The 20,087-nt window shown below is 40.2% G+C and overlaps 1 protein-coding gene across 3 annotated transcripts in view; it reads left to right on the plus strand.

Annotated features, from left to right (window-relative positions):
• CACUL1 (CDK2 associated cullin domain 1) overlaps positions 1–20,087 on the plus strand; it is a 55,104-nt gene that overhangs the window by 28,893 nt on the left and 6,124 nt on the right. For 2 of the 3 annotated variants that reach the window (XM_075504455.1, XM_075504458.1), the window contains one exon: positions 15,880–15,969. The exons of the other annotated variant lie outside the window; for it this stretch is intronic. In XM_075504455.1, the coding sequence (XP_075360570.1) occupies positions 15,880–15,969 (90 nt within the window). The remainder of the gene's footprint in view (positions 1–15,879; positions 15,970–20,087) is intronic. 3 annotated transcript variants of the gene reach the window in all.

Raw genomic sequence — 20,087 nt, forward strand, 5'->3', positions numbered from 1 at the left:
ACAGTTTCCTTTTTAAGGCATCTGCATGAAGAAATGTGGCACACTTCAAGTGATTTTTTTTTTTTTTTTTTTTTTTTTCCAAAAATATGACTTTGTATGAAGTCATGGTTTTCTTGACTATCTGGGGGAACCAATATGTATTTTTCCTTAGGACTTGTGATTATGAGATAGTGAATGTTTTATTGTCCTGTTGCTTATGCTGTTACTCTTTCATTTCATTACCAAATATTGACAGGTATCATTAAGAATGTGATGTGGTCAAAAGAATTGTGATACCGCTGGGGTTATTGTCATGATGTACTTGAGTATTCCCTGCTAGTTAGTGAACTGCCTAATGCTGACGGCAGTTTCTCTGTTAAGATAATGGATTAATGCAAATAGAATACGCTTCAAGTGCTATGCTTCCTGTTAAGTGCTCCTGTGGGTAACTCCTGTGGCGAACTGCTGAGTTTGCCTGCAGCCTGCCACCCTCAGTGTGTGTTTGTATGAGCGTAGCGACTTTGCTGCTGGCCCCGTTAGCTCGAGAGGGCAATTAGCAAAGGCAGAGATAACCGGACTTGGAATTCAAATTGGAAAAGTTTGCATAGCGGTGAGCAGTTGACCAGCGTGCTCGGAGAATTACAATTGTAGGTGCTTTGTGCAACTGGATAGTTCCTGTGCCCCATGTTGAGTTCAGTATCTAGCCTGGTGTACCCCTTTCTGTGACCCAGCCCAACTGCAGTGTCTCTGTTTTCATTTAGCTGCTCCCCTCCTCTTTTCTCTGAAGCAATTGCTATCTCTGTGCTAAATGGGGACCAAATGATAGGTGATTAGAGTCGAATATATTTCTCTTTTTCCTTTTACTTGGGTAGTAATGGGTAGGAACCCTCTGGGTGAAGAACTGGCTGGATGGCCGGGCCCAAAGAGTGGTGGTGAATAGAGTTTACTCTGGTGGGCGGCCGGTCACGAGCGGTGTTCCCCAGGGCTCAGTGTTGGGGCCAGTTCTGTTTAACATCTTTATCAATGACCTGGACGAAGGGATTGAGTGCACCCTCAGTAAGTTTGCAGATGACACCAAGTTGTGCGGGAGTGTTGATCTGCTTGAGGGTAGGAAGGCTCTGCAGAGGGACCTGGACAGGCTGGGTCGATGGGCCGAGGTCAATTGTATGAGGTTTAACAAGGCTCAGTGCCAGGTCCTGCACTTGGGCCACAGCAACCCCATGCAATGCTACAGGCTTGGGGAAGAGTGGCTGGAAAGCTGCCTGGCAGAAAAGGACCTGGGGGTGTTGGTTGACAGCCGCCAGCAGTGTGCCCAGGTGGCCAAGAAAGCCAATGGCATCCTGGCTTGTATCAAAAATAGCGTGGCCAGCAGGACTAGGGCAGTGATCGTGCCCCTGTACTGGGCACTGGTGAGGCCGCACCTCGAATGCTGTGTTCAGTGTTGGGCCCCTCACTACAAGAGAGACATTGAGGGGCTGGAGCGTGTCCAGAGAAGGCAACAAAGCTGGGGAAGGGTCTGGAGCACAAGGCTGATGGGGAGCGGCTGAGGGAACTGGGGTTGTTCAGCCTGGAGAAAAGGAGGCTGAGGGGAGACCTTATTGCTCTCCACAACTACCTGAAAGGAGGTTGTAGAGAGGTGGGGGTTGGTCTCTTCTCCCAGGTAACAAGTGATAGGACAAGAGGAAATGGCCTCAAGTTGTGCCAGGGGAGGTTTAGACTGGATATTAGGAAATTTTACTTCACTGAAAGGGTCATTGAGGCTGCCCAGGGAAGTGGTTGAGTCGCCATCCTTGGAGGTATTTAAAGGACGTTTGGATGAGGTGCTTAGGGACATGGTGTAGTGGTGGTCTTGGTAGTGTTAGGTTTACAGTTGGACTCGATGATCTTAAAGGTCTTTTCCAACCTATACGATTCTGTGATTCTGTAATGCCTTTCTCTCTCCAGCGAGGGGCTGGGGGAAAGGAGCTTTGCTATGTTTTTTAGGGTCACTGTGAGTTGGTGTCCTGGGAGAAGGGTGGGTGAACAAGGTGACTACCCTGAGGTCAGGGAGCCTGGTACCCTAGAATGATGGGAGATCATCAGCTCTGATGCCATCTTGTTCTTGCTGTTTGGAAGAGTCTCCCTAAGAAGAGCTTTTAGCCATGTAGCAGATCAGATCACCTTGGAAATAGGACAATGAGGAATGCCCACCCATGGACCTGATGTTTTATTTTGTGCCAAAGAGGTTTAATGGTATCATGAAACCTGGTAAAATGATTGCTGCAACAGGATCACGGAAAATTCAGCTGATACTGCCTTAAAATTAGATACATTTAATTTTAATTCTATGCATTTTTTCAGGCAATGAAAACATTAATGTGATTTTTTTTTTTTCCCCCCCAATAACAAAGCAAAGGTAACACCAGTCAAATCTTTAGAACATAAGTAATGTCAGATGTGTGTTTCTATGTAATTCGTTTTCTGTGGATGATAATACGAGAATCAAATAGAAATTGCAGATGAACTATTAAAAGGAGAAGACCTGTGGCTGTGTGTGTGAAATCTGAAATACTTCTCCCCAGCTCTGTGTTACTTGCAGAAGTAAAATTAAAAGAAAACATTGAAAAATAAAAATAAGCTGTCACCGACTGTGTTGCTGTATATGGGGTCTATTGTTTAATGAGCAACTTCCTTGGATTTCATTTCAGTCTTACCATCAGTTTATTAAAACTAAGTTATTTAGTTTTTATCTTACTTAGAAGTAAGATAATGTATATAGACATGTATAAACTCCTAACTGTGATCTGACTTGGTTAAATCTTGGATAATAGGATCTTTAAATTGAGTTAATCAGCTGTTCTTTCTATCTTGCTGAAATTCAGACCATAATAGCTAAGAATATTACCTTCATTTTTGGAAGTGTGAGGGCCCTATGAAAGTAGGATATAAGTCAGTGTTTGTTAATTACTTTACTTCCTGATGTCATTGTCAGTGTGTGGTACTCTCCTGATATTTGATATAGATTTGGTTCAACCGAAAAGTGGTTTTGTATTATGAGGGGGGGAAAAAAATAAGGTTTTGAGTGGGTATGCGTAGGAAATTAAAGCCAATGAAATTGTGGTCTATATAGAGAAATGGAATCCTGGTGCTGTTTTTTAAAGAGATGCTGCAGCTGCCACTTCTGTGAGAAGAAGCATGCCTTCCCTCTATTTAAAAAAAAAAAAAAAAAAAAAAAAAACCAAAACCCCAACAAAATCAGTTTAATCAGTTTGTGATCTAGACTCAGAGGACAAGAATAACATCTGCTCTTGCTCTTGAAATTTGTTGCTATGTTTTTTTTGTACGAAGGGTTTTTTGTTAGTAGTATCTTGTCATTCTATCGGAGCCTGGAAGCTGGGATTTCTATTTGAAGTTGTGTTCAGGAAGGACTGTAAGTACGTTTCAGGTTCATTTGATTTAAGAAAAAGATCCCACTCCACTTCAAAAGATGGGAAGAAAAAAAAGTCAGAAAAGCAGTGCAGCACAGGCCTCTCCCTTCGTGTTTGATCTTGCTCAAACTCCCACTGGTTGAGTTGGCCCTAGTCCCTGTGCTGTGTGGTTGAAGGCAGGAAGATGCAAAATGAACTCCTGGTACAGTGGTCTCTGTGGTGGGAAGACTTATCTGAGCACTTAGTTGCAGAAAATGGAGTGGTTAAGGTGTGAATTCATTATTTACAGAAGAAATATTGCCTAAGTGAACTTGGACAAATTTTGCCTGCATAAACACCGATTTAGTTCCTTTTTTTTGATAGAGGAAATGTTTTGTTTTTAAAAAAACCAAACTCTACTATCTAGAGCACTTCTGAGCAGTTAAATACATAAAAATTATATGATATACAGATCCATGAACACAGTTGTGTTTGTGAAAAACTTTTACACTCACACATATTTATCAAGTCAATGCTCTTCAAATTAAAGTGGATACATTTGAACTAAGTGAATATAACCTGCTTATTTTCCTTACAAAGCCAAAGCTGGCTCTTGCTGATAAGACTGCTGTATTAAATGGCTTGGGAGAAGTTGCTATGTGCAGAACTACTTAACTGGATGTAACAAGCAAAGATATAGCATCTTATTTACAAGAAGCTTTGGAAGTGGGGAGGGGGGAAGTGCAGATAATATCCCTGTGTCACTAGGGAAGGGGTGTTGGAGAATGTTGTCTTTTTTTTCCTGCTAGAGTCCTGCATGAGATGACTTGTAAGCAGTAAAATTCAGAAATATGAGGTTTTTTTCTCCTTATGCAGCCACTGTCTTTTCTGGTAGGTTAGACCTGGGTTTCCCGGACTGTAATCTCAGTGCCCTGGAAACATCCTGCCTGTTTGTTCTTGTGTTTAGAAGAATGGCAATTATTGTAAACTTTAACTGTCTTCAGTGGTGAAAATGAGTAACAGCTCCTGAAACTCTATACTTTAAGTACTTGCAGTAGGTAAAATTCAATGACAGAGAGTATTTGCAAGTAACTGGTATTCTTCTCTTTTTTGATATTGGCAGCTTAGTGCCCAAAACAAGCTTGTTTTTAAATCTAACAAAAGAGAAAAGCTATTAAGAGGGTACTGTTGTTTCTGGTTGGTGGATAGATCACTTGGTTTCCAATTACAATTGTTTGCAATTATCCCGTTCTCTTTCCAGAAACGAAAGAAAGGAAGGTGAGCGCTAGGCTGGAATCCTGGTCTGGGAGGGTTGATGAGGTTCTCAACATCTCAATATTGAGAAGAAAAGTAACAATAACTTAAACTCATCATAAACTTTGTCGTGGTTTAACCTGGCAGGCAGCTAAGGAGCACACAGCCATTTGCTCCCCGCCCTCCCCCACAGTGGGATGGGGGAGAGACTTGGAAAAAAGGTAAAACTCGTGGGTTGAGATAAAGACAATTTAATAGGACAGAAAACGAAGGGAAATAATAATAATGAGAAAAGGATATACAAAACAAGTGATGCACAATGCAATTGCTAACCACCTGCTGACTGATGCCCAGCCAGTTCCCGAGCAGTGGCCATGCCCCCCGCCCCGGCCAACTGCCCCCAGTTTTTTGTTCAGCATGACGCCATATGGTATGGAATAGCCCTTTGGCCAGTTTGGGTCAGCTGTCCTAGCTGTGTCCCCTCCCAGCTTCTTGGGTACCTCCAGCCTCCTGTCCAGCAGGGCAGTACGAGAAGCTGAAACGTCCTTGACTTAGTGTAAGCACTGCTTAGCAACAACTAAAACATCAGTGTGCTATCAACATTATTCTTATCCCAAATCCAAAACACAGCACTATACCAGCTACTAGGAAGAAAATTAACCCTATCCCAGCTGAAACCAGGACAAGGTGAAAGTGGTTTTAGAAGGCAGTCTGAGGAAAAGAATACTCCTTATTCTTTGCTTACAACGGTGTTTGTGGTGGAAGTAGGATGTATCAGGTTGGTTACAGCACTTCCAAATAAGTAGTAGCCTTAGCATACCACTGTAGTACTTACGCCATTTCTATCTGTGTGTGTGTGAGCTGTTTCTTTCCTTCCATGTTAGTATTTTGAGTTCAGGAAGTGGTTTATACTCTTGCAGGAGCAATGTACTGGTAGGTATCATTCTGTATGAGCTGGTTCTTTCCAAAGAAGCATCTACCTGTACTACTGGATAGAAGTTACTCAACTTGGAAGTCAAGTGACCTCTGTCAGAGGGAAAACTGCTTTCTTCAACACTTCTGATTTTGTTCCTATTGACTGGGGTAAGCAATGGATGTTTGCGTGTTCCCATCTTTGATCTACTCTGTCAGGAATAGATCATAGAAACAGATCCTTTTTATCTAGAGGAAAGGAAACCTCTTGGACCATGGCAAAAATGCTATGGGATAAAAAGGGCCCAGGACTTCATGGGTCTTAAAACTGTTATCAGGATCCAAGGTGATAACGCACCTTGTGAATGAGTCAATTTCCTGAAATTTACTGATTTAGAACTAGATCATGGGCTTGAAAACATGTGAAATTTAGGCAAAATTATTACTGAGGATTAAAGCATTAGATCTCAACTTTTGGCTGTCTAGTTTTTTGTTCATTGTATATATCAAGATAATTACAGAATTAACTACTGAAACCTGGGGATACAGAGCAGTTATCTGTATGTAGATTCTAATAGCACGTAGGCAATTGTTGAATGTAGTTTTCCATGTCAGTGCTTGTGCCAGTTCAGACCTAAGACCCAGAGTAAAAATGTATCACATGTATTCACCAAAAGTAGCAGCTTTTCTCATGGTTTTCCAAGAAAAAAAAAATCTTTGTAAGAGGAGGGGGAGGAATCACAGCCTATTTCATTATGTTTGCAGTTTCTAATTAGTTACTGGGAAAAACTTTTCTCTGGAGACTCTTACATATGACAGCTTCATTTCTTCCCAGTTATGTTACTTGGATTCAGCTGAGGTGAAGAAATCTTGCTGCTCCATTTTCTTAATTTTTTTTTTTTTTTTCCTGGAGGTATATTATAGTTCAAGGGCCGTTTGGTGCAGCAGGAAAGCTATTTCCACTGCATTGGTGCTTTCTGAAAAGTACCAGAAAAGTTAACTTGAAAGTTGGAGAAGGTTGCTAACAGCTTTCTGATGATGAAGTTGTGCAACTGTCCTTTTTGGTTGCAGCAGGTACAAAAGGCTGAAGATGTTGTCTACCTGGACTTTAGTAAAACCTTTGACACCATTTCCCACAGTATTCTCCTAGAAAAACTGACGGCTCATGGCTTAGGCGAGTGTACTCTTCGCTGGGTAAAAACCTGGCTGGGTGGCGGAGCCCAGAGAGTTGTGGTGAATGGAGTTAAACCCAGTTGGTGGCCAGTCACAAGCGGTGTTCCCAGGGCTCAGTTATGGGGCCAGTTCTGTTTAATATCTTTATCAATGATCTGGACGAAGGGATCGAGTGCACCCTCAGTAAGTTTGCAGATGACACCAAGTTGGGTGGGAGCATTGATCTGCTTGAGGGTAGGAAGGCTCTAGAGAGGGATCTGGACAGGTTGGATCAATGGGCTGGGGCCAATTGTATGAGGTTCAACAAGGCCAAGTGCAAGGTCCTGCACTTGGGCCACAGCAACCCCATGCAACGCTACAGGCTTGGGGAAGAGTGGCTGGAAAGCTGTCTGGTGGAAAAGGACCTGGGAGTGTTGGTTGACAGCTGGCTGAATATGCGCTGGCAGTGTGCCCAGGTGGCCAAAAAAGCCAATGGCATCCTGGCTTGTATCAAAAATAGCGTGGCCAGCAGGAGTAGGGAAGTGATTGTCCCCCTGTACTCAGCACTGGTGAGGCCGCACCTCGAATGCTGTGTTCAGTGTTGGGCCCCTCACTCCAAGAGAGACATTGAGGTGCTGGAGCGTGTCCAGAGAAGGGCAACGAAGCTGGTGAAGGGTCTGGAGCACAAGTCTGATGGGGAGTGGCTGAGGGACCTGGGGTTGTTTAGCCTGGAGAAAAGGAGGCTGAGGGGAGACCTTATTGCTCTCCACAACTACCTGAAAGGAGGTTGTAGAGAGGTGGGGGTCGGTCTCTTCTCCCAAGTAACAAGCCATAGGACGAGAAGAAATGGCCTCAAGTTGCTCCAGGGGAGGTTTAGATTGGATATTAGGAAAAATGTCTTCACCAAAAGGGTGGTCAAGCATTGGAACAGGCTGCCCAGAGAGGTGGTGGAGTCACCATCCCTGGAGGAGTTCAAAAAACGTGTAGATGTGGCACTTTGGGACATGGTTTAGTAGGCATGGAGGTGTTGGGTTAATGGTTGGACTTGATGAGCTTAAAGGTCTTTTCCAACCTTAATGATTCTGTGATTCTATGAAATCTAATGCAAAATTACAGAGAATGAATCAAGTGTTGCTAAATATAGCAGGGAGCACATTTCCTTTGCAGACATTTGCCTCTTGTTTGTGCAGTGGGTAAGCAGGAGAGGGTGTGTTGCTCTGTGGGCACCCAGACCTACATACTTAGCAGATGTGTTTTGCTGTGTTGACTTCCAGAAGCCTGTTGATGTCAGTGAAGCAAGGGACCCTCATCTCTTTGGCTGCATACTGCTATGACATAATGCCTTTTGTTAATAAATTCCATAGCTAGCTTTTGTTTGTGCATACCCCAGGGGAAGAGGAGCAGTAAAAAAGGCTGAGAGAAGGACTGTGATTGATGCCAGGTTCATAGCCTGACTATACAGCTACGATAGAGAACACAGGGTTTATTTTGATGTGTTGGGTTTTTTTATTCACTCCTCACCCCTTGGCAGAGATAGATAAGGAAAAGATGGATTGGATTGACTTTTTCCCTGCTCTAGTTGGTATTTCTTTTTTCGCTCCTCCATTTTGACATCTGTCTTAAATGATCTGCATATGAGAAGCAAGCTGTCATTGCCTTGACCCACAAACTGCAGAGAAAATCCTCTGAAAAAGGGGGAAACACTCTTGTTAGTTTTCAGCTTCTTACTGAAAGCATTGCCCCCACCCTTTTTGTATGCTGCCCTTCTAGATTTACATTTAAGAAGTTGTTGTTCTTTGTGCTTCTCATTTCCATGTCAGATCTAATGCTTATGCTTCTTAAGGAGATAGCAGTTAGTTTCATAAATTATCTTGTTCTTGAATGGCTGTACTGAGTTGGATCAAAAGTTAGTGTAGCCCGTGCCCTGGTCTTGGCAAAAATGCATAGAGCATCATTATAGGTTTGGTGCAGCAGAAGTTCGATGACCATGGGTTTATATCTTGAAAGGTATGTGCCCTGTAGGAAGAGCTGAATGTTTCCTTGCATGGTTTAGGCTACATCTACATTAATAAGTGGTGTGATGTAAAGGGAGCAGATCTACAGAGTATGAAACACCTACATGTTGGTGTTGAGGACTCATTGTTCACCTTTACATGCGTTCTGCAGAGTTTTATTTCACACTTGCTAATGTCTGGTCCTGTGGACAAAATGCCAGTTAGTAGCTCGAGCACACCTGGTTTAATCTTGCCCAAAGGGAATTAAGTTAATACGCTCCAAGGCAGCTCTGTCATATGAACCAAGGAGCAGTAAGTGGGGATGATCAGTGAATTTGCTTCAAAAGCACATTTCTAATCTGAACCCAAGCATTAATATAGAATCTTCCCTTAAGCATTTGAAATCACTATTGTTTTTTTCTTTGAGAGACAGAGTGACTACTGTGATGGCAGAAGCATTATGTTGTTAGTCCCATGTTTTTAAATTTTAAATTTTTTATTTTTAATTTTTAAAAAAATCCCAAGATTGCTCAGGCTCTTTCCTTCTGAAATATTGGATGTTGCTCAGTCCCTAGACACTGCTTTGCTTACTGATTTTGCACACTAATGAAAAAAGTATGAGAAGAAAATCTGCACAACTTTACTCTGTCACCTTCATAAAGATATGTTTCTTGCTTTTTAAGTTTCAGATTGATACAGAAAAGAAATTGGTTGATTCCTTAAAAAAAAAAAAAAAAAAGCAGCATTACTTGCCTGTGGGGTAACTTGCTCTCTGTCTCTAGAATCAGCCTATGTGTCTGGATAGGTAAAATGAAATTAGAAGATTCCTTCCTGAGGGCCTTAAAAATGATGCAAGGTATCAGAGCACTAGGAGAAAATACTGATCTATTCCAGTGTATTTGTACCGGACTAAAACGGGGTGATTTCTGTTAGAATTCCTCTACATTAAGAAGCTAATTTACTTTTTTCCAGCTATAAAGCTTTTGAAATACTAGCTTTGGACAGCAAATGTTTTGGGGGGCAAGTGGATTCTATAGCATAAAAGGTCCTTTTTGAGATGTAGGGAAGGGATGCATTTATTATAAAGTTCTTCATTAAAAGTAATTTTTAAAGATTTTTGTGCACCTACAGGATTGTGCATCTGTTCAGTGTTTAATTTCTGGCTTATTCTACATAGGCAAATAGTTTAATCCCATTACCTCCACTTCAAATTCCCATTCTAACCTTAAAACAATGTTTTCCTTCTTTCCTTCCTTTCTGTCTTCATTCCAAATATTGGCAGACACAGATAACTGACAGTGAAAATCAACGGCAGTATGTTTCACTTTTTTCCCACTGCGGAGTGTGTGCTGGGATGCTGCTATTGCAGGATGATCGGCCATTCCTTCTTCAAAACACTGAATTGGCACGTTAATGTCGGTCTGTTCTTAGACCTCAGCAGGTATCCCTACACTCTCAAGGGCTGTATAGGATAGCTTTTGTAGCTATTAATCTTTCTTATACCATCTGTGCTTTGTAAGTCTGATGGAATAATCCAGAATAAAACACTCACCAGTTGAAGGGTGGTATCACTAATATTGAAGTGGTAGCTGTGATTTGACAGGGCTACGTAATTGTATTGTAACCATATTGAAACAGTACTGTTACCAAGTATTATAGAATATGCTCATATTCTTTAAAGAACACTTAATCTACACATGAATTTTGTCCCTCAACTAAACTTTTCATCAAAGAACTAAGTTATTTTAAAAAGTTGCAGCTGTGTTTCTTCTTTTTTTTGTTTCATGTTGATTAAGTTGCAGCACCTCAAAGTAAGGCAGTTTTTTAATTGGAAAATATAGTCTCAAATAACAACTGTCATGTTTAATCTGGCTCCTTGGTAAAGAAATAGGAATAATGTTCCCATTTCAGTAAGCCTTCATAAAATTGTAAACATGAAAATATCACCTTATTTTCCAGTTATAGAATTCCAAAAGTCTATATTTCTACATTTATAGCTTTGTTTTTCATATTTATTCTTGTTACAACACTGAATATTTTCCATGTGATTAAGACTTGGAAATTTTATTTTGTAGCATTTTTATTAGATACTTAATAAAACTTTTGAGCTATGTAATGAGTATTTTAAAAGTAATCTGTGGCTTTATTAAATGCCTAGTGGCAAACACTTAGTAATAAATACAACTTTTTATGTGTTTTTTTTCTAATCTACATTTTAATTCATTACAAACTTTTGAAGAATTTAAGTTGCTAAAAATTTATTTTTAGTTCTGTTTAAAGGAAAATAAAAATGCAGAATCATGAGGAGTTTGATGTAACTGCAAACGTGAGGGTTAAGCCAGAGGGAAGGTTGATTTTCATGCAAAAAGCTTTTGAAGTTCTAGATCGATAGTTAACATGTACAAATTGTACCCGGGTTAAAGTAATGAAAAGATAATATACGATCAAGCTTCATCAGTCAATTTAATAATAAAATAGGCAGCAGGTAAAAAAACCCCAGCAAACCCAAAACACCAAAGAACAAAAAACAAACAAACAAAACCCAAAAAACCAAGCAGCCTCCCAAAAAACCTCAGCTCACAACAACAACAAAAACCTGCAGCCACATCTTGGACGCCAGCTGTAGTGGTTCCCTTGCTATTTAATTGCTGTTGGCATGTGGGGTTCAATCAAGTGCTTTGCATGGACTGGATTGGGGAGTAAAGTTGGGATATGGGAACCACGTTCAAGGTGAATCTGATGTTATCACAGTGAAGTAGAAGGGTGTGTGTGGCCAGATGGACCTGATATAATTTAGCTGAGAGAAAGGTAATTTATTATACTATGGATTTGACTACATGTGATCTGATGATATTCCTAAAGGGCAGAACTGCCAGCTGAGCCTGTGCTATTAAGGTTTGCTTAGGCGGTGCACTGGTGATAGCTCCATCGTTACTGCTGTGCATCGCTGTGTATCTCACTTACAGTTGTGTAAGGGCTCAAGTTCTGTGGAAGTATTAGAGTTGTTATTCTGCAAAATAATGTAACTATTGCACGCGTATTGGAATTAAGTACTAAAGAGCACGGTTTGTACAATGGGATAAAGATCTCCAGAATACATTTGTTTTACTTTGCAGTTTCATTAAGCAATCAGTTCTGTTTCTGTTGAAGACTGGCGAGCAGCAGCTGACTAATGCCTTAGTTGTGGAAGCTGTTGGAATTGCTTTTAATAGGAATACACTTTATAATTTTTTTAAGTGCATTGTTGCATAATTACAACTTTGAACACATCTGCCTAAGCCATACTTATGTATGATTTGTTAAAATACCTTACTTTGAAGTTCTATTAGTTTACTGCAAAGGGAAGAGAAAATTCTTGTGCACTAACATGCAAAAGTTTCAGTGTTCTGCCAGAAAAATTACATCTTTGCCAAGCAAAAGAAATCTATTTTGAAAGGAATCTTGAAGAATAGAAAAAGATTTTTAGAATAGCTAACTCTTAGTTTTTGCAAGTGAATCTTGAGTTATGAACAAGTGAGTTTGAACTTGTTAAGATATCATCTGCTACTCCTGGAATTACTGGGGTCCCAGATCTTGCCCCAAGTACCCCACTGTAATTAGGACTAGCTTAAATCTTCATCGAGGGACAAGCTTCTTCAGTGTTACTGTGCAATAATGGAGTAAGTCGGTTACTGCAGAGTATCTGCAGGTTCATGCCTCACTTACTCCAATATAGTTCATCCACCGTTCCTCAAAAAAATCCTGAGGCCATTCTGGGTATTGTGTCTTACCTTGGTTCAACAGTATTTCAAAGCATCTTGTATCTTTCTGCAATTGAAGCATTTCATCATGGGAACCCACGCTTCTCTTCTTTGATTCTGCCATGAGTTATTTTTAAGACTATTTGCAGGTTAATTAACTTCTTTACATACTGGCTACTTAGTCTGTAAAATGCAGTATTAGTTCATAAACACTGTGGAGGTGGTCAGACAGTATCATAGTGTCATTACCGCTGTCATTCGTCTGAGGTTTAGTTTTATCCTGCCTCACCCTGCTCCATCTTTGTAAGTGCTGCAGGTGGAGTTTCTGGGGGTAGGTAGAAGGAGTCTGTGCAACTGCTGTGTTGCAGAGTCTCATTAATTATTCCAATAAAGCAAGAGCCAAAACCCTAATATTTGGAGGTCTTTTGTAAGATTGTAAAATAACAACAGAGGTAACTTCAGCATGTCTGGCACAGCTGTTTCTATTCCTTGAGTTTAAGTGACACTCTCTTAAGAAGTAATATAGGATTGATTGTTTAGGTAGGTTTCATTGCAAAACTGAAGATGAATTTGTGCGTGAAAATTTTACATCTTTTATCTATTTACATCTTTGTCTATAAACCTGCATTGAGATTTTTCGGATCTATCCAAAGAGAGGAGTCTTGTTCATTCTTATGGAAATCATTCTGAAAATACATATCCTACAGCAGTGCTATTCATTCTTCAGGTATTGATATCTAGCTTTTGGAAAAGGTGTAGGCTGGATTAGTTTATACTGTATGGTTTAATGAATAGTATATTCTTTTAGGTCTTTTTTATTGAGAAACAGGAAATATATGACATTACTTTGTTATATTGTTGTTGAATATAATACCATCATGCTTGTATTTATTGACCGTAAATCAAGAGTGAGCAATTTAAGTTTGCATTGTAGCAGGTGGTGTATGCAGTTGCAGAAACAAAGATAAGAAATGTTACTTTCTGAAGCTGCAATGAAGTGATGAAGATGATATTTCTGTAGGGTTGATCTCCAGGTGAATTCTTCCACTGATTTTATTCATGAAATCCCTTTCTAATGCCAGATGATATGGTCAGTAATCTAGAACAGAAACAAGTGGATGCTTATTATACTTGCTTTATGTTGCAAACACATCTGTTCATGTTATCTCAAAGGATCACAATTGAAATGAGCCTCATGGGTGAATATTACCTTAAAAAAGTGACAAATAGTATTGCATGTTTATAATGGTGAACTATACTCAAGGTGTGGACTATGCTCTTAAACTATTGCTTGTACAAATAATTCTGTTGGTCAGCACCTTGAACAGTGCTGGGAGTGCTGTGGGGGTTTCCATTAGCTGGAAGGGAAGAAGAAAGGGTGGAACATCTTGCACCCCCAGCATGTCTCCAGTACCACGGGCTAAGAGGAATGAGGTGGGCTGCCAGTCTGGTGAGCTCATCACTTCTTATCTTTGATCCATATATACCATAAAATAAAAGTTTTATTTCTCTGCCATCTACTTGTTCTCTTTTATTAAAAAAAAAAAAATATTGAACGAAGACAGTACATACGACTGCTCAGAGTATAGGCACTGTATTTCAGATTTTATCCATAGATGGAATAAGTGTGGCTTGCAATTTTCCGTTTACTCAGAGGTATTCTAGTCGTCAGACACCCTCTAGTTAGTTATGTAGTTGTGGGCAGCTTCCGTTAACACCTGTGTTTGTCCCCAAAGCAACTCTGAATAACTTCTTTCTCTCCCACAGTATGTCCTGTACATGTACAGTTATATAAAGTAGCTTCTGAAATATTTTTTAATTGCTTTTGCTAGTTATAACTTGGACACTGCTGAGAGCACAATTTTCAGTTTATCAGGAATAAATTCAAGAAGCTATGTTAATTTAATTTTCTTAACATCTTTCAAAATGGTCAAGTGACTTTTAACTGGACTTTGTGGTCTTTATGTCAGTATTAATTGCTAGGCTTATTTTGTTTTAAATTTGTTATACATAATTTTAGGAATATAATTTGATGTCTACATATGAAGAACAAATTTACAGTTCTCTGGACGCTTTGGAGATCTATTGGTGAAGCTTAGGCTGAAGTAGCTACAGTCTAATTAAATATATATATATGTATATACACACACTGTTTGGATTGGGCATTACTGTTGCATATCTTCCTTTAAAAAGGGCATAATGCTTTATATCTTATGATTTGCAACTTTCTTGGCTGCCAAGAGTCTGTTTGAAAAATCTTTAGGAAATAGGCTGTAAATATGTCATTACAAAACAAATCACAGGTTCTCACCCCCTCAAGGCTTCAGCTGAAAGGAGCATGCACTTTTAAGATGGTTCTTTGTAAAATAAATTCATCTGTAACAGTTAAATATAACAACTCTGATTACTTAGAGGTTAGAAAAAATACTTTCTTTTTTAATCTCCCTATTACATGAGTCACTTAAACAGTTTCAGAAAGAACATGCTACTGAAGATTTATCTTCTTATGGCAAGTGCTATAGTGGCAGATGCTGAAGCTAGAACTAGAGATGCTCTGAAGCTTAAAAAGCAGAGTCTCTGCAATGTAAGCACAAGAGATATGCCCTTTAGGTAGAATTGTAAGAGTAATTTCTCCTCTACATGGCGGGTACAAAAAGGTGTATATATTGCTCAACTCCTTTGTAGAGGAATAAAAAGTGAAGTGAGAGGCAGCAGTTGGTTTAAACCTTGATTTCTTCTTCTTTTTTTTTTTTTTTTTTTTTTTGGTGTTTCTGTAGTTCAGATGTGTGTACAAACCTCAAATAAATACAAGGCAGGATAAAGGCCTGGATATCGTAATATAAGCAGTAAATCTGCTACTGCCAGGTTTTTCCACAAGAGGAAGATGCAATTATTGCAATGTTTACTACAGAAGATACCGAGAATGAAATAAAAATGTTCATTTGTGTTTAAGAGAGCAACTTTTCTTATTTGATTTTTACTGGTTTTTTTTTTTTACACTACTTGTACTTCATTCATAGACTTTCAATCCATCCTTAGTTTTATATACAAGTTGCTAAATACTGTAAAGCAAGGATTTGTGGATCTCTAGGTGTTTAGCATACTCAGTGTGAGAGTGCTTCTAAAAATAAATTGTTTACTTCAGTTCTGCATCTGAATACTTAGAACCATCGCTTGCTTGGTTTTTCCTCACAACTCCTGCTGCCTGTCTGAAAATGGATGAAAAATAAGTTATTTCACATTTTCATCATACATAATTTGAACAGAATACTTCTATTTAAAGGTGATGTTTTATTACTCTTGAGAATTAAGTTGTCAGTCAGATGCCTGTCTATTTCCTTTGTGAGGACATCAGATAACAAAAAAAGCACAACTACTGTATTTCTTTGATTCAAAAATGTATGTGTAAGAGCCTATATTTCTTGATTAGAAAAATTGCTAATTCTATTAATTTTATTTCAGCTTTACTTTTGGAAGCTCAGTCAACACCGTTTCAAATAACTCCTTCAACCATGGCAAATATTGTGAAAGGCCTGTATACACTACGACCAGGTAAAAAAGAAAAAAGTTTCGGGGGGGGGGGGTCTCGTACTGTGGTTGTGTTATGTTTTCCTAAATACCTATGCGGTTGCCATCTGTCTAATGCACATTTAACAAACAAATGTGTGTTGTGTTCTGTCCATCATAATTCTTAGTTGTACTGTGCAAAGGCCCTGGTTCTTCTTCTTGCCCATCTCTGTGACCTGCACAAGGTACCATCTGAATACCAAGTTCATTTTAAAAAAACACAACCTTCTGCTCTGGAGACAAAGGGAAGACCTATTTCTTTTGCTCGCAGAAATAAAGAAAAAAGGCTGTTTAGTGAGTTAGTCATGGCAGAAGTTTAGAAGTATTGAAATGGTAAAAGTTATATTGTGAGTCACACTTGAAATGGCCAGATCTTTGACATGAGATGAAAGGACTGTTTCTTCTATGAAGCCATTATTTGGTTGGTATTATTTCATGGAACAGCTTAATTTAACTCAGGAGTACATCATGACTTCTTGTGCAACAACAATTATGTTGAAAGGAAAATGGTGTTGCAAATTTTAATCAATTTTGTACCAAAATCTTTGGTTCTGTAAGTTTTGGAGAACTGAGTAGAGCTCTAGCCTGTGTTTGAAAAGACTTTAGAAACAGGAAGTATTCAAAATATCCATAAATAAATGGTACCTGCTTTCCTTCCTTTTACAATACTGGTACTTTCTTCTTACTTTGTTGTGACTGAGAGAAGGACTGTGTCTAAGATTCAGTCTATTTTTGCTTTGCAATCACCATTTATAGAAATAGAAATGAGGATGGGAAAGCTTTACAAAAAGCTTTAGTGCAATGTTTAGCATGTATATAAGCCAGGAATGTGGTGGACCCTCCATTTACAAAATGTGTGGATAAAGCACTTTCAGTAAGGAAGGATTATTTTTACAACAGGAAAATTAACATCCTACCATCATTTTTAAGGCAATACTAATTTCATTTTTATAAACTGTTCAGTACCAGAGAAAGGAAGGTTGTATATATAAGCATAAAAATATAATTCTTTTGAAAGCAGCTCAGTATGGTTTTTGTGTACCACACTTAATATTGTAGGCGATGGACTTGTGATTTCCCAGTTTTCCACTTCAGATGATCCCTGTCTTGCTCTCTACTTCACAACACAACAGATTCTGGTTTGGGTTGGTATCATGGGCCTAATCAGATTTTTGAATAGTTGTCTTGTGTCTGTAAGATACTCAAGTATAAAAATTGTTCCTACGGTTTGTGATACATGCTTTCCACAGCCAGGCAGGAAGACCCAAGTGCTTGACTTCAAGCAATTGCTTAAACAGATACACATTTGCTCTAATTACCTGCTCCTCAAACTTCTCAGCCTGTGAGAAAATGAGGAACTTTAATGTCATTCCAACCAGAAGAGCACAGGATAGGCTTCTTGATGTAAAAGGCTGTTCTTTGGTGGTGCCGGTTCTTGAGGATGAATTCTGAAACAATCAGGGCAAGAGTTCCTCTGAGGTAGTGCTTCTCACTTATTGTGTGGGACGTGCTCCATTGGATGTATCATGGGGACGGGTGAGCAGATAACTGGGGAAGTAAAGCAGAAGATGTGGCTGGGGGAGGTGCTGGGGGATTAGAACAGCTCTGGGAAGTGTCTGTTTAGGCAGTGCAGAGAACAAAAGGAGAAGCAATGTTGATGTGGCTGGTGTCCATGAACTTTCTCTTCTTTTTCTCTTCTTTTACTTTCTTTTCAAGTTGAAAGTACTTGGCAGCTGTTAGACTTCAAATCTTGCCAGAAAAGACTGTCTTCTAATTCTAGCTCCAGTATGTGGTGGCTGCAGTAGAAAACACTGAAGTATGGGCAGGTGCTCAGGCTGCTAGTTGGCCCACTTGGATTTAATCTGAAATACTCTTTTCACCTCACCTGTAATGATCTGGCAGTGTCATGAAATAGCCTACCACAGTATTTCATGCTGTGAGTTCCAAGTTAGTTTATTAGCTTGGCTAAATTATTCAGTAGCAGTAGGTTTTTAGTAGGTAACACGTTCTACGTGGTACCTTTTTACTGTATTTCATAAGACAAAAAGTGCCGTTTCATGTCTGTAGAGGTCTGTGGTTTGGGGTGGTTTTTTTGTTTGTTTGTTTGTTTTTTTTTAATCAAGCGCTGCTATGATCTGGGGGATCTGGGGAACTACAGGCCTGTCCGTCTGACCTCTATGCTGGGGAAGGTTATGGAGCAGATCATCTTGAATGCCATCATAAGGCATGTAGAGGACAACCAGGTGATCAGGCCTAGCCAGCATGGGTTTATGAAAGGCAGGTCCTGCTTGACCAACCTGATCTCCTTCTGTGACAAGGTGACCCACTCAGTGGATGAGGGAAAGGCTGTAGATGTTGTCTACCTGGACTTTAGTAAAGGCTTTGACACCATTTCCCACAGCATTCTCCTGAAGAAACTAGCTGCTCATGGCTTGGACGGGTGTACTCTTCGCTGGGTAGAAACCTGGCTGGATGGCCAGGCCCAGAGAGTTGTGGTGAATGGAGTTAAACCCAGTTGGCCGCTGGTCACAAGCGGTGTTCCCCAGAGCTCAGTTTTGGGGCCAGTTCTGTTTAATATCTTTATCAATGATCTGGACAAGGGGATTGAGTGTACTCTCAGTGAGTTTGCAGACGACACCGAGTTGGGTGGGAGCATTGATCTGCTTGAGGGTGGGAAGGCTCTGCAGAGGGACCTGGACAGGCTGGGTCGATGGGCTGAGGTCAATTGTATGAGGTTTAACAAGGCCAAGTGCAAGGTCCTGCACTTGGGCCACAGCAACCCCATGCAAAGCTACAGGCTTGGGGAAGAGTGGCTGGAAAGCTGCCCAGCAGAAAAGGACCTGGGGGTGTTGGTTGACAGCTGGCTGAATATGAGCCAGCAGTGTGCTCAGGTGGCCAAGAAGGCCAGTGGCATCCTGGCTTGTATCAGAAACAGGGTGGCCAGCAGGAGTAGGGAAGTGATTGTCCCCCTGTACTTGGCACTGGTGAGGCTGCACCTCGAATGCTGTGTTCAGTTTTGGGCCCCTCACTACAAGAGAGACATTGAGGGGCTGGAGCGTGTCCAGAGAAGGCAACGAAGCTGGTGAAGGGTCTGGAGCAGAAGTCTGATGGGGAGCGGCTGAGGGACCTGGGGTTGTTTAGCCTGGAGAAAAGGAGGCTGAGGGGAGACCTTATTGCTCTCCACAACTACCTGAAAGGAGGGTGTAGAGAGGTGGGGGTCGGTCTCTTCTCCCAGGTAACAAGTGATAGGACAAGAGGAAACGGCCTCAAGTTGAGCCAGGGGAGGTTTAGACTGGATATTAGGAAAAAATTCTTTACTGAAAGGGTTATCAAGCGTTGGAACAGGCTGCCCAGGGAAGTGGTGGAGTCCCCACCCCTCGAGGTATTTAAAAGACATGTAGATGTGGTGCTTAGGGACATGGTTTAGTGGTGGACTTGGCAGTGTTAGGTTTACGGTTGGACTTGATGATCTTAAAGGTCTTTTCCTGCCTCAGTGGTTCTGTGATTCTATGATGAGGGAGGTTAGTGCATTGGGTTTTGTTTAAACCAACTATACACTAGTAATGATTATTTACTGAGTTTGCTGTTTAAAGACTGTTGAAGCTCGGCATCGACCAAGTAAACAAACATATGTGGGAATTGGATAAAAACTTGTTATGTGCCTTAGTGAATATATTTAAAAGCATCCCTTTTTTCCAAGTAAAGATTAAGTTTAAGAAAACTGCTACAACCTCTGGAAAGTCTAGCTTCAGAAATACTTGAAGAGTATTTATTTTTCTCAGAACTTCTTACACAGTTGCTATAAACCCAATTTTCATCCTTTGCTCAGTCTTCTGTTTCTTATAATGAGCCTTGAAGCAGCTTTAAGGTAAACTGTCTTGTTCCTGTAAGGCAATGTTCAGTGTACTGAAATTAAATCACATTTCTATCATGAAGCTGAACTAATACAGGTTAAAATTGTGTAATGAACATTAAAAAAGTGTTCGTCTAAGCTTTGGAAGATCAGTGAGAGAATTGCAGTAATTCATTTGAAATGGGGGATGGGGGAGCAGGGTTGTATGGTGATATTACTGTGCTTTCTAGAAGTAAGGCTCAGGGAAGAG

This window comes from Mycteria americana, chromosome 6, assembly GCF_035582795.1.
Source record: "Mycteria americana isolate JAX WOST 10 ecotype Jacksonville Zoo and Gardens chromosome 6, USCA_MyAme_1.0, whole genome shotgun sequence".
NCBI lineage: Eukaryota > Metazoa > Chordata > Aves > Ciconiiformes > Ciconiidae > Mycteria > Mycteria americana.